Here is a 14,873-nt window from a genome sequence, read left to right as displayed (position 1 = left end):
TTAAACAGCCATGGCAAGGATACACAGGCAAAATATGGAGTTTGAGGAGCAGTTGTATCTGTACCTGGAGAAAATGAGATCCAGAATAGGTATATGTTTTACCCAACATCACACGTCGAACAGTTTAAAAGATGCTGAAACAGGGTGGCCAGTGTTGGGACCTCTCATTTCCTACATATGCTCTAATAGCCTTTGTCCTGTCCCTATTGTACAGATGTGGAGACTGAGGTTCCTAGGAGGGTGAGAGCTTGCTGAAGGTAACCCATAGGGGGAGACAGAGATCTGTTTGAATCCAGAGAGATGTCTTCTTTTCTGTGCAGGAGCTAGATTTCTTGGGGTTTGTTCCGGGGACTACTATTTGCTGACTATGAATTCCTATAAGTCACCCTGATTACTCTGAGCTGTCACTGTCCTCCTATGTGGGAAGGGGACAGTTGGGACTGTTATGAAGATATCCAGGTGCCTGACAGGCAATGACCTATAGTGTCCCCAAGCCAGTCTACCTCACTACATCATGGCCCAAAGACACTCACAGTTGGCTGGGACCAAATAATACACTTTACTCTCTAGGACAGGGGTTCTAGGTGCAAGTCTCTGGGAGGCGTGACAGAGCCATGCACACGCACACGGTACAGGCAGGTGAAGCGAGGGTTCCCCCAGTTGCTGGAGATCTTCACTTTGACAGCAGCAAAGCCCCTGGGTGGCTGGTTCTGGAATAAAGCCAAATAGTGGCAGCTCCCCCATAGACCTCTGCTCCACCCAGCAGCGTGGCCTTGGAAGAAAGAAGCTTTCCTATTTCACAGGTGTGGGGATGGAGTCCCAGAGAGGGGAATGGACTCAATGCTTGTTGGCTAGGGTGGGATGTGCCAAGGCCAGGATGCTGTAGGGAAGATGCCTCAGCCATGGGACCTTGGCAGTGTGATGCTGTGGGGCCCTCATTGAGCCACTGTGCCTCTCTGGGCCTCAGTTTCCTCTCTGTAAAATGGGAGTGATAATAGATGTTCCCCTGACTACTGTGGACATGAAAGATGCTCTTGGCTTATCAGCCCCTGGCACATCAAGGCTTCTCTGTAAACTTATGCCTTTCATTCCCTATGACCGGAGTAGGTGGAGATGGTGATTATCAAGCCCACTGCCCAGTGTGAAAAGGCAGAGCAGGACTGCTGGCTCATAATCCCAGCTACCAGTGAGACCAGCCTGAGCCACATAGTGAGATTCTGTCTCAAAGTTACAAAAGAGGGTTGGGAATATAGTTGAGTGGAAGACACTTGCCTAGCAAGTATGAGATCCTAGGTTCACCCCTCTGCTCTGCAATAAAGCCCAAACCAAAACTAAGGGCATGTTTTAGCCTCCCAGGGAATTACAGAGGGGACTTTGAAGCCCAGGGCCCAGATCTGGCGAGGCTGAGATTTGGACCAGCATTAGCCAGATCCCAAACTCAGACAGTCATGTTGCCAGCTCATCCAGTTCTGCTTCTGTCTGTGTCCAACTTCCCCTTCTCCAGGCCTCAGTTCCCTCTCTTATGGCCAGATCAGGTGGCAACTAGGGCCTCCCAGCATAGATGCCATAAGTTTGGAACCAGGAGAGCCCTACTTGATGGGCACTTTGTGTCCAACATTTGCTATCCAGGAAGGAGACGCAGCAAGAGGACTCCTGGAGGGACCAGAAAACAGGGAAGACTAGCTGGGGTCAGAAGGCTCTCCCTGGGTGCAACTCTGGGCCCAGGACAGCAGCTCCATGTTGCTTTAGCATCCTCATCTGCCAAAAAGGCTAGAGTGACTATGCACCTCTCAGGGCTGTAGGGGACTGGGGAGAGCTGTGCATGGGGTACACTCCGCAGATGCTCCTTTGTGGTCTACCCAGGTACCTGGAGTGGGAACATCTGGATCGTGTTTTCTGGCTGAAACTGGAATGCCCCCAGGAACACTTCTTCCCTGGGGGGGCTCTCCATTCCCTGTGGAACCAGACAACAGAGGTATGAAATGCAGCAGGCTAAGATTTGCACAACTCCTGGGATGGGGCAGGGGCTCCTCATCAATGTGGGCAGTGCCACAGCCTAGTGTCTGGGACAGGAAGGATCACTTCATGGGAATTGGGAAGCTGAGATCTATTTCCAACCCCACCAGTAAGGATCAGGCTGCTTCTAAGTCCTTCTCTGAATCCCATTCTACTGATAGCTCTATGGGTTGCCTCAGCATAATGAAGCCCAATGGTCTCATCTCCAAAAAGCCTTGGTTGAACTAGACAGCTGTCTATATTGGTTCCGGAAGGCTGAGATGTACCCCACTCTGGCCATTCCCCACTTAGCCTAGCCACATTCCCCTCAGCTATGTGGATGGACTCTCTCAAGGTTTGGTCCCTTCAGCCCAGCCTGGCTCCCGGTGGTTGTACTCACATAGATGACAAAGTCCTTTGGTGCGGTATCCAGGCTGCCTGACAGTGAGATGGTCTTGGGAATGTGCTGCAGTGTAAGGTTGGACAGGTAGACTTTCTGGGCCAAACGGATGGTCACCTGGCCACGGTCACCGGCGAAGGCCCAGCAGTTGCCAGGTGTCACATTGGGCTGGAAGACGCAGGTATGAGGGGGCTGTGTTCGGGGGGCTGGGGTCCCTATTTCCCTGATTCCCACATTTCCTTGATCCCCTGAAAGTGACTTCCTCCCTGTTCACAGAGCTTGGTTCTAGCAGTTCAGGAAGAGCAGAGCCTGAGTGGGGCCTTCTAGCCCTCATTCTTCTCAGTTCCTGTTCGCCTGTGCGTTCATTCCCTCATTCATTCATTCCTTCACTCCCCATACTTTGCATGCTTTCACTGCCACTTAGACTTGAATGTGTTCTCCCGATGCAGAGGAGGAAACCGAGGCTCAGAGCAGGGAAGTGAGAAAGGCCCAGCATTGCAGAGCTGTAAGTGTAACTTGGTAATTTGGCCCTGGGACTGGCTATTAACCGTCATGATCTGACCCACGAAATGAGAAACAGAAGCCCAGGATGGAAAGAGGGTTGGCTTCACAGCACACAGGGAAGCTACTCATCCAGTAGGTGCTGGGCTTCTTGAAGACACAGGACGCACCATCCTGATCTGGAGCTGTGATGCTCGGATAAGGGTTGGGGGCATTTTGGGAGGACTCCTATAGGAGCTGGGACAAGGGAGAGTAGCAGTTAGCTGGATAGGCATGCCCGCCCAAGGGAAGTCAGGTAGGCTGGTGGCATGGGAAGCTGGAGCTAGATGGCCAGGTCTGGAGGTGCAGAAGCCTGAGTGGCAGAGCCTTTGCCCCAGACCTGACTGAAGCTAGTGTTTTGCAGCCAGGTGTGGCCCCCGTATTGCCTGTCTCCCTGGCCAATGCTTGCTATGTTCTGTGATTCCTTTCCCCTGTCCCAGGCCCTCATTGCCAACTCATTGTACACTGGATGCTGCTTGTCCCCATCCACCCCAATAGGAGGCTTCCCCACCCCTGCAAGCCACTGTCCTGGATGGACTCTGGGAGTTCCTTGAGGGTGGCCTGAGGCTGGGGCACTGGCCCAAGCTGATGAGATCTCAGTGGTTTGTGTTGTTCTGGGGCTTAGATAGGCCTGTTCCTCTCCCAGGGCTTCAGTTCCTCCATCTGGAAGGCAGAGTTTTCAGAGGGGCGAGTATTTGAGGGCGGGCTTTGCCACATACTGCATGCCCAAGTGATCTGGTGTTTTGGCCTGGTATCCTCCTTTGCAAAGGGACCTCACACCTCAAGGTGGCTTGAGGGTCCTTAGACCCCAAAATGTCAGGTCTGGGTGGGGGTCACTGTGTCCTCCTCCTGCCAGAGCCCTCCCCGTGGCCCCTCCCTTCCCCACAGCACTCATCCTGGCCCCCCCTCGCCTTATTGCTCCGTCCTTCCTGCTATTTTCAATCCTGTCCCTCCTCTGCTGCCGGCTCCTGTTACTAGCCCTCTCCTGGCCCTTTCCTGCCATCCCCTGCCCTGCCCCCTGCCTCGAGGATCACGTCCGGGGGCTGTGCGTAGTTCCACAGCCGGATCCAGTTCCAGTAGGAGCGCGCCTTGTCGTGGTTATATGTGGCTGACGTGTGCTCGAAGTCGATGCTGGCCCCTGTATGGAGGGGGTTATCTCAGCCTCTGCTGGAGGGAGACTCCTCCTGAGGGCACACTCCTGCATGGGCTGAACCCCTGCCCTCTCTGGAGCTCAGTGTACCCCTCTAGGCAATGGGGTGAACACTGTGGTTAGTAGTATAAGAGTGGCTTGCCCTTATACTACTAGTGTGTTGGGAACAGCTGCATGCGTGTGCAGGGTGCAGAGGGGGCCTGGCTTGAAAAGTGGAGGGAGGCCTGAGGTGGTTCTGGAGAGGAGTTCTTGCATCTGATCCCACATTTCACTGAGGACTGAGGTGTCGGGATCAGCCCGTGTTGCCTGATTGGGTCCTATCCCCATCCTCAAGAAGCCTGAGCTCTCTCTTGTGGCCTCATCTCATCGATCTTCCTGGCTATGTCTTTCCTCATTAGGTCTCAATCCAAGTGTCTCCCAAGCAGAGAGGGCTTGCTTTGCTAGACACCTGCTCTATTTCTCCTGAAGCCACTTTCTGACTGTCATTGGGCCCACAGTGTCTCCTCCGTGCACCAAGCCCCAGGTTTGGGAAATGTAAGGGGTGAAGGGTGGTGGAGGGGCGTGGGTAGAATTGAGGGACCTAGGTTCCTGTTGCCCACCCCATCAGAGAGGGGAAACTGCAGACGGAAACCAGGAGGGAGCAGAGGTCGGCTCTGAGGCTGAACTTCACAGTAGCAGCGGCATGTAACCTTCATGAAGGGTTTCTGAGGTAGGTCAGTGGTAGGCCAATGGGGGAGGCAGGTCACTTACCTATGGACTTCAGGGCAAAGTCTGGCTTTTCAATGTAATCACCTTGTATCATCTTCATGATTTTCTGGGCCATTTTTTGCTGAGAAGGCAGAAAACATAGGCTTTGTCCTGGTATATTCTTATAGATTATGAGCCCCATCTGTGTGTCCTGGGCAGATGGCAGGTGGTCATAGGACACCTCTCCCACTTTCAGAGGCTGTGGATGGCCCTGAGTAGGATGACCCAGTTACTATACTGGGATGAAGCCCCGAGATCCAAAGTCACCCCTATCCTCTGGGTCTGTTTTGAGCTTTCAAGTTCATTTTACAGGATGTATTTTAGTGAGGTCAAAGGCAGGGACTCTAGAAGGAGACAGCCCTTACTGCTGTTGGTCTTGGGCAATATGGTGCCTCTAAATCTAGATTTGCAAAGTCTGTAAGATGGGACAAAAATCCTGTCTGCCACCATAGCTGTGGAAGCTGTTAGGGATTAGGAAGCTGTGTGAAGTCCCACTATGTGCAGAAATGTTCTCAGTCCATCATGTTCTCTGTCATCCCCTATGGCCTTCCTTGGATATTTGGGCAATTGTCACTCCACCTTCGAGGTAAGAATACTTCAGCCCACAGGAATAAAGCTTTGATGCTCACACAGCTGTAAGAAATAGAGCCAGCAGATTTTAGGTCTGGGCTCCTGAGCACTCCACTGACCTGGCAGAGGAAGACTGGAGAACGCTGTTCACAGTTAGTGCTCAGCCATGGCCAGCTGTTCTTAGACACCTCCAACAATGGCTGCAACAAGGTCTCCTGTTCCAAGCTCTACATTTTCATTCTGACGCTGATCTTCTCAAAGAGGTGTGTGTGTGTGTGTGTGTGTGTGTGTGTGTGTGCGCGTGCGCACGCATGTAGGTGTGTGTCCAAGGTCTCCTGCCCATCAGTGTGAACTGGGGAGGAAAGATGCTTTGTGACTGAGTCCAAAGGGCTTACAATGTTGCTTGTATCTCTGGGGTCTCTCTCAAAGTCACATGTTGTGAGGAAGCCGAGACATGTGACAGGTCATCTACGGGTTGATTAATGGTGACTATGGTTTGAATACAAAGTGTCTCCCACAGGTTCATGTGTTGAACACATGGTACAAAAGTGGTGGCACTGTTTTTGGAGGTTCTAGAAACTTCAGGAGTTGGGTCTAACTGGAATAAGTAAGTCACGGAGATGTGTCCATGTGGAATTTTATTTTGCTCTGGCCCCGTCCTGTTGTTATTCTGCTCTACTTCCTGTTGGCAATGAGGTAAATTAAACAGCCTCTATCAGACACTCTAATTGCCATGATGTTCTGTCTAGCACACTGGGCCGAGCAAGCACTGATCGAGTCATCTGAAACCCTGAGCCAAAAATAATAATTCCTCCTTTTAAGTTGTTACACTATGTATTCAGTAAAAAATGGCAATACAATAAACAAAAAATTGGTACCAGAAGAACGAGGATGTTGCTGTGGCTAAATCTGACCATGTGGTTCTTAAGCCTTTGAAATTGGTTTGTGGGAAGAATTTGGCAGAGTTTGACAAAATGGGCCAGAGAAGCCCTAGAATGCTCTAAGGCTTGCAGAACTTAATCATATTGAAGACAAGCATCTGGGCCGTTCAGGCCAGGCTCATGAGGTTTCAGATGGTACTGAGGACCAGGAGAATTCTTGTTGCATTCTGGTAAAAAATGTATCTACCTTTTTTTCCATGTTCCACTTTATGGAACTTCCACTTTATGGAAGGCTTAGTTTAAATTGATGTGCTAGTCAATCTATGTGGAGGAAGTTCTAAGATAGCATAGTATTTAAGCGATGATGTAGCTATTGCTGGCTGCTTTTCAACTAGGGTTACAGCAAGAATCAGGAGCAAAGAGCAGGTCAGAAATGTTTCCACCCTGATTTTAAGGAGAGCTGAGAGGCTAGGTAAAGCATGAAGGGATCAGAATCCCCAGGGTGATGTGTGAAGTTGTGAGACTGAAGCTTGAGCAACAGTAGAGGGCATAGGAAGACACAGAGGCCAGGAACATGGAACATTCACCTCCAGTAAGGCTGGTGCCACTGGGGTCAGGGTTTTCATATTTGTGTGGTGCTAGAAGACAAATCAGAAGGCTTAAGAGTCCTCAAACATATGGTTAGGCTTTCCTATAAGATATTTGGAAAATTTTTAAAGATGAACGGTCAGGAATCCAAATCAACCAAAAACCTCTAATAAGTCTTATAAAAATTTCAACCTCTGTTAAAACCAGCTTAATACCCATCAAGAAAGAAATGCACATTTACTTCATCTTTCCTATGAAGCAAAGGGGATTTCCTCAGTGATATTTGCAATTGTGTAAGGCAAATAGAGTTATTTTATATCATGAAAACACTAAAAATTACTAGATATTAATAGGTAATGTCAAAAGCTGATATCAAGTTAGATAAAGAAAAACAGAATACTATAGATTACCCATAAATTGGAGTTAGCTGACAAACTTTTAAAAATAACCATGATAAATATCTTTTTTTTTTTTTTGAGAGAGAGAGAGAGGATTTCTCTGCAGCTTTGAAGCCTATCCTGGCACTCACTCTGTGGCCCAGGCTGGCCTTGAATTCTCAGAGATCTGCCTGCCTCTGCTTCCTGAGTGCTGGGATATAAGGTGTGCACCACCACTACTCGGCTCATGATAAATATCTTAAATAAAGGGAAAGATAGAAAACAAATGGTGAACTGGGGGCAGGATTAAATCTATAAGAAGAAAATAAACTGAATGTGAATTCTAAAGTGAAACAATACAATATATTTCAAGTGAGTCTGAAGAAAATAGAGACAAGACTATCGAAACTTAGGTAACAGAGAAAAAGAATGAAGAACAACAAGAAATATATTAGGTAGGAAGCACTTGGAATGTAGTCTATAGGTCTAGTGTAGATATAATCAGAACATAAGAGATAAAGGAGTTTATGGATAAGAAGGAATATTTTAAGAGATAAAAGTTAAGACTGTTAAGTTATTGAAAAATAGTGCATATATCCAATAATATCAATCCCAAGACTGGTTATACTGGACACAAAGGGGACATTATAGTTTCTAGGGATAAAAATAGAGACAAAACTAACACCAGATTAGACCTAAAGGATGAAAGTTCAGAATGGTGCAATTTGCAATGGCAATGGTAACACCAGAATATGATTGGCTTCCTTCAGTATTTTCAGGAGAAACTTTCTAAATTTCTATACCTAGCAAAGCTATCAATTAGGTGCAAAGATAGGGTAAGACTATTTTAAAACATGCAAGTTCTAAAGAAATTTAAAAAATATCCATGTAACTGTTTTTTCCCTCTTTTGCATGAAGTTATTGGGGGGAGGATATGCTCTATCAAAATGAGGGGTGAAATGAAGGAAGAAAATAACTATGTAAAAAACAGGGCATGAACAAAGACATTGGGTGGCAAAGGGCCTAATGGCAGAATCTCACCTCATCGGACATGGCTTCCATCTCCTGGAGTTTGGCAATGAGCTGGTTCATGCTACCTCGTAGGTCCTGGATTTCCCCAGTGTGATGTCGTACCTTCTCCTGGTACATCCTTATCAACAAGGAGTTAAAACAAGAACTGGCTGCTTTATGATGTTGCTATTGCTACCTTTTTATGAGAAAGCCTTCAAGGAAAGACCTTAGAAAGCTTCCACTCTTCTGGGTCCATCCCCCTGCACACCACTCTCAGGTTCTTAGCCCTAAGCTTTATTCCTCTTCCTTTTGTTTGGAGTATCCATAAGTCCAGGTCAGTCCTCCCAAAATACTCATAAGTAAGAATGCTGTCACCAGGTAGTGACTTATTTTTTTCTCAGCCTCCATTTACTGAGTAGTGATTATGAACCAGTAACTATTTGGGATGTTTCACATCTTTTTTTGATGCCTATTTACCCAGAACAACATGAGAGCTTTGCCTCATCTCACAAATGAGGAGTTAAAAGTTTAGAAAAATAGAGATGACTTGCATAAACTCAGTCACATAGAATTTACAGGAGCTAGGATTTAAGTCCAGGTTGGTCTGAGTGTTGGGTCCGTATTTTTAGCTTAGGATATACATCAGATTTCAGCTATAGCTATGCTTTTTGTAAGAAAATAGGACTTACAAGTAGTTTGCTCTTACCTCAGGCTCTGCAGTGGGCTATTTATGCTGTCATCCTGGTGGAGCATTGAAGAAAGGAGGGATCTCTGTCAGGTGACCTAATCTGGGCCTGATAAGAGCTTCATCTCTCTGTTTTCTCATGGCCATTAATCCATCCATTCATCTACCTTCATATTTAATAATTTTTTTGAGACAGGGTTTTTCTCTGTAGTCCTGGCTGTCCTGGAATTAGTTGTAGACCAGGCTGGCCTTGAACTCACAGAGATCCATCTGCCTTTGCCTCCCATGTGCCTGGACTAAAGGTGTACACTACCACCCCCCAGCCATCCACCTTCGTATTTAATCTCCCATCCATTCACTCACTTACCATCTATCCAAATTTGAACTTTTCCCCTCCACCATCTACCCATTCATCCTCCTACCCATAGACCTGCCTGCTTCCTTTAAAGGGTTGCTGGTACAGCTGGAGACATGATCATGGTTACAGAAAATAAAGGAAAAGGAAAAATGTGACTTCCTTTGCTTTGGTGTGTCTGGAGGTTGTGATCTTTCAGCTAGACCTCAAAGAATACAATGGTTTACCCAGGGAGAGAGGGAGAACAGAGAGAGATCCCTCAGCACCTATGCTCCTGCTCTCTACAGGTCTCTGTGACTTTATCAGTAGCTCTGGCCACTGGTTTGCTCTTCCTTCTTCCCCAGGTAAACAAAACCTGATGGGGTGAGTCTCAATTCACTGAGGCAGAGACAGTAGAGGGAGCAATGTGACCCATCACACCTTATTTTAGGGGGGTTCTAGAGAAAGGGAGATGTGCCACTGCTGGCCTGAACGACAGGAAAGTCACCTGATGGTGAAGGGATGACTATGTGTGCTCTGTGAGAGTCACATGCCGGAGAGGGGCTCCAGGTGGGTGGGGTGACAAAGGTATCGATTTAGATCTGGGATGAGTCAAGAATGGATCATCATGCGAATTTGGTGAGAGTAGGAGGAACAACAGAGGGACTATTGATGGCTTAGCTAGGTCAGTTAGCTATGGGGCTTGCAGGGGGCTCACACTCACCTGCCAGACTTCCATTTTTGATGGTAAGTGCATGGAAAACACCCAGAAACCTGTGGGCCATGAGAACAAGAATGACCGGCTTAACTCAAAAGGTTGAAAGCTTGGGTTCTGGAATTAAGGCATCTAGGTTAGGGTTGTGTAACTTCAGGAGAAGCTAATCTCTCCAAAGCTCAGTATCCTCCTCTGTAAGTTGGGAATAGAGAAATCACTGCATCATGCCCAAACGATGTCCTCTGTGAGTTGAGCTCCACATGAACTAAATGACACGTCTTCCAACTTGTATCGCAGCCTTGCTGCCTAGTGGACTGAGAGAAGGCAGCAGGGTCTTTCCTGCATTTTAGGAGCTCCAGGTGGACTTGAATCTATTATTTAAAAGTTCTTAAAAACATATGCATTGTTTTTAACTCTAAAAAGTTTTCAAAGCATTGACTGGCTTCTGCAACTGTTTTCTGCTCTTAAGCTGCAGGGTAGCATTCAAGAGACAGATGGGGTAACCATCAGCATGAAAGACAGCGTCATCTCTGGGCTCCCTCTCCCAGAATGGGCCCAGGCCCGGAGATGCCTTGCTGTAGGCAGACCGGGAGACCCACCGAAAGCACAGAGGACCAGAAGGCCCATCTTCTCCATGAGTTTCTGACAGAGCAACTTGCACCTGAGAAGCAGAAAGGCCACTGTCAAGGTCAGCCGCAGTCTGGCAGGGTCCCCCTGTCCTCACTCCATTGTTCCATTTGCCTGTTGCTCCTTCCTATTCCCCTCCTTATTGGACTTGCTCTTCAGGCACTAACTCTAATGGCCTCTCCTACTAGGATCTCCGGAGTCACCTCACTCTGCAATTTTTTTAAATTAAAATTTTCATTTGTTTTACATAGCAACCACCGTTACCTCTCCCTCTTTTCCTCCTTTTTCCTACCTCCCACCTCCCATCGACTCCTCCATTCTGAAAGGTGCAGACCTCCCATGGGAGTCAACCAAGCATGGCATATAAAGTTGAGTCAGGACCAAGCCCCTCATCCTGCATCAAGGCTGGGGGGAGGCATCCTAGCATGGAGAATATGTTCCCAAAAGCCAACTCAAAAGTCAGGGACAGTTCCCGATCCCACTGCTAGGGGCCCCACAAACAGACCAAACTACAGATCTGTCGCCCACATACAGAGGTCCTAGATCAGTGTCATATAGGCTCCCTAGATGTCTGTCCAGAGTCTGTGAGCTCCATGTGCTCAGGTCAGCTGTCTCTGTGTCACCCTGCAATCTTAGCCTGGTACTGTTTCCCCACTTTGCTTTCGGAAGCCCACAGTGGTGGTGGAGGGCAGGGGCAAGGCTGGGTCCAGAAAAGCTATTAGGTAATATTTAAAATGTAAAGTTTAAATGAATGAATGAGGTAGGCATCTCAGAAGAAAGATTTATATAGACCAAGCAAGCACAGGGAGAGAGGTGGGTGTTGGGTGAGGTTATTCTGGCAGGAAGAACACAGGCAAAGGAGTGACATGGGAACCTGGGTAGGGTCTTCAGGGAGTGAGGTTCCATAGAGGGAGGCAGAATGAAGGCATCTAGGAAAAAAAAAAAAAAAGGGTTGGGCAAGGTACATGCTGGGGAGTTGAGCAATGGGGAACCGCAGAGGTCTGAGATGGGGGATGTGAAAAAGACAGATTGAGGATGGCTCATCTGGTCTGACTAGCAGGGGGAGAGCCAAACCAAAGAAGGTACTGTCATTGTCCCCACACCATCCTCCCCCTCTCCCGCTTACCTGCAGGTGTTAAGTAGGACTTGCTGGGCCTGAGTCCTCAGGAAGCAGGCCAGGCAGGTGAGCCAGGCTGTAGAGGAGACAGGATCGCAACAATGAGTTGTATTCTCATCTTGGTCCCATTATGAGCACTGGCTGGCTGTCCTTGGAGCTGGGAGACCCTCTTGATTTGATGGTTGAGCTCAGGATAGCCACTGTCTCAGCTTATGTAAGCAACTATAAGTTCAAGGCCTATGGGTAAGCCTTGCCAGAAGATGGCAATTAATAGAGTCTGACACTGTTAGCACACAGCAGCCCCAAAGGTGGTGTGTGCTAATGCCATCACTGGGCACTGCGAGCCTGGCAAGAGCTGTGTCCTTCTAGGGTTCATCTCTGAAGCACTGCATGGTTTAAGTTAGTAAGCAGGGGTTCAGGATAGATGAGAAGGTGGGTGTATGCATGGGGGAAGGGAGAATGGAAAAGAGGGTGAGTTCTTGGCTTGGAAGATTGGTAGATGGTAAAATGGTACCATGGAGAGCCAGAGGATTAATGGATGGATGCAGGGATGATTGTCTGCATCAACAAATGGAAATAAAGGGGAAGTAATGAATGGATCAGTGGGTGAGTGGCTAGACAGAGAATGGATGCATGGATGGATGTGTAGATGGATGCTGAATGGATTAGCTGATGAATTAATGGAGCCAACGTAGAGAAGGACTTGGGACAGTTTCTCCTATGCCAGCAAACTTTCCTTTTACTTTCCCTTCCCTTTCAGGGAGGCCCTGGGTGTGCCAACCTGTAGCTCCTTGAATATACTGCATCCAGCCTGAGTTCTAGAAGAGCCTGGTCTGAAGCTTCCCCCCACTCCCCAGCCCCTGTTACTCAAGCTTGTTCTTCCATATATATATATATACATACACATATATCCCAGTATGAACTGGGTTAAGCTGAGACCTGGGGTGTTGATGCGGAAAGGCAACAGTAGAGCATCATCTGCAGAGGACACAGACCACAAGAACATAGATCTCAAATATGGGCTTGCAGAGACCTGGGGTTCCCGGGCTTGGTGTGCACCTCTGGGCTGTTTTACCCCCAACTTTGCCAGTGAAGCCCCGGGACACCATTCTTGCTCACTCATGTTTGCTGAGGGTGCCTGTGCCGTTCTGCTGGCGTGGCTTCTTTGGATGCCTCTGTGGATGACAAGGTTCACAACCACATTTTATGTCCTCCAACGTCCATGGTGTCACCATGTTTCAGACCGAAAAGCTGTGAACCAGGGACAGACTAGGTCTGGCTGGCCTCAGATCTGGGTCTCCTTTGAGACAAGGTGCATGGGTACTGTGGCCATCAAGGGATTACCCTAACTGGCCAAAACCTGTCACAGTCTTCTCATTCCCCTTGTGGTTACTAGTTCAAGGAGAGTTGGGGAAGGGGTGGTGGCTCTGAGGGTGTGGGATTGGTAAAAGCTTTTCTTGGCTGAAATGAGGCCCATAGGAGGCTGTGCCTTGCCTCTTCCCTCCCTAGACAGTCTTGCTTCTCCATGATACTGGCCCGAGGTAGCCTGGTGACCAGCCACATGTGGTGCTAAAAAAAGAGCAAGCACAGTGAGAGCCTGGAATTTGGGATGGTGGCTTTTAGAGGCGCTGTGGGCCTTTAAGGGAGGGGGATAGGAGGTTCTTAGGTCACTGGGTACATATCTTGGAAAGGGATTGTGGGTTCCCAGACTCTTCCCGTTTTTCTCTTTGCTTCTTGACTCATGAAATGAATGTCCGTTTTATGGACTAGAATTTTCAAAGCATGAAGCAAACATTTTTCTCTTCATGATTATCACTGGTGCTTTGTTACAATGATAAAACACAGTTCGCTGGTTGTACGAACATATTATTGGCTCTTGCCAAATATAAGATACATACATTCCTGAGGCCTGTGTGGCATGGCAGGGTGACCAGTGTACCTCAAAATAGCCAGAAGACAGGACTTTACAGGTTCCCAGCACAAAGACCTTCTCATTACCCCGACCTCACCACCACGCATGTGCTACATTGCACCACATTGCACCTGATAAATACACAATTGCTTTGTGCCAACTTAAAACAAGGCATGAGATATTATACAAAAAGATGAGCTAAAATGTCAAAGTTGTAAAGAATTTTTTCCTTCCCTCCTGGTTTGTTTTGTATGCCCTCTCAGAAGTAGGCATTATTTCAAGGTGGAATTCCTGTCACCTGCATCCGGATGACTCTTGACAAAGAGGATAGAGAAATTTGTTTCCTTGACCCCAGTACTAGCCTGAGCTGCATTAGGGCAGCGAGCTTGCAATACTGTGCCTAGCTCACAGTAGGTATTCAGTAAATACACGTTGAAATGATAATTGCTTTGTACTCTGCCATTGCCAGGAGACCTTGAGGAAGCTGCTTTGAGCCTCTCTGTCCTCTGCATCTGCTTTATAAGGGCGGTTGACAAGGCCTGCTTATCCCCAAGGAACCCTAATGGGCTGGGGAAAGGCAGGAAGGAGTGCTGGTCTCACCTCCTGGACCTGGCGTTGTGGCTCGAGTCTTCAGGTAGGGCACATGAGTCCCCAGTGTTCCTTGACCGGGGCATTGATTTCCTTTTTAAAGGATGGAGCAAGAGGATGGAGACCTGTGGGAGTCAATGTGGAGGAAGTGGCTACTACTGCCACCACCAAGTCTGAATATCCCCTGGAAGGTAACATGGAATTTACTGGGTCAGGTGGAATTATCAGCTCTGTGACCTCATAGAACACTTGGATGGAGGACCCCAAGTCTGTAGCCTGTCTCCAGAAACCCCTCAGAGGAAGCCACTGTGACTGCCTTTCCATTTTGAAGATGTGAAGGTTGAAGTTGTAAGCCAGGGAGAACCCTTCCAGGGCAGAGGCAAAAATGGCGGTGCCCGTAATCAAGACACCCGCCTTGCTGCTCCTAATACTCTTTGCTGCCCCAAGTTTCCTGGGCTTATTGCCTTTTCAGGTTGCATGTGAATTGATTTTTTTCCTTAATTTTTTAAAACTTACTTTTCATTTATTCTTTGTGTCTTTCACATCATGCATTTCGATCCCTTTCATCTCCCTGCCCATTCATATCCACCCTCTGCCCTCGCAACCTCTCCCCTAAAAGTAGATTTTAAGACAAAA

General features: G+C 48.0%; 1 protein-coding gene across 2 annotated transcripts; it reads right to left on the bottom strand.

Annotated features, from left to right (window-relative positions):
* Positions 1–535: 535 nt before the first annotated feature.
* Positions 536–14,387, bottom strand: Sun5 (Sad1 and UNC84 domain containing 5). Of its 2 annotated transcripts, XM_051192927.1 has the most exons (13): positions 14,250–14,387; positions 12,857–12,912; positions 12,641–12,715; positions 11,747–11,813; positions 10,593–10,654; positions 10,003–10,052; positions 8,966–9,000; positions 8,290–8,398; positions 4,836–4,914; positions 3,958–4,073; positions 2,396–2,563; positions 1,868–1,954; positions 536–710 (listed from the first exon to the last, which is right to left on the bottom strand). In XM_051192927.1, the coding sequence occupies exons 1-13, from the start codon at positions 14,321–14,323 to the stop codon at positions 567–569; spliced, it is 1,122 nt and encodes a 373-aa protein (XP_051048884.1). In that variant the 5' UTR covers positions 14,324–14,387; the 3' UTR covers positions 536–566. The 2 variants fall into 2 exon arrangements, with proteins under 2 accessions (XP_051048884.1, XP_051048874.1); XM_051192917.1 differs by lacking the exon at positions 14,250–14,387 and having other exon boundaries at positions 12,677–12,715; positions 12,857–12,908.
* Positions 14,388–14,873: the final 486 nt, after the last annotated feature.

Source organism: Phodopus roborovskii, unplaced genomic scaffold, assembly GCF_943737965.1.
Source record: "Phodopus roborovskii unplaced genomic scaffold, PHOROB, whole genome shotgun sequence".
NCBI classification, from domain to species: domain Eukaryota; kingdom Metazoa; phylum Chordata; class Mammalia; order Rodentia; family Cricetidae; genus Phodopus; species Phodopus roborovskii.
The sequence above is the reverse complement of the archived record's forward strand: the minus strand, read 5'-3'. Positions and strand labels throughout refer to the sequence as shown.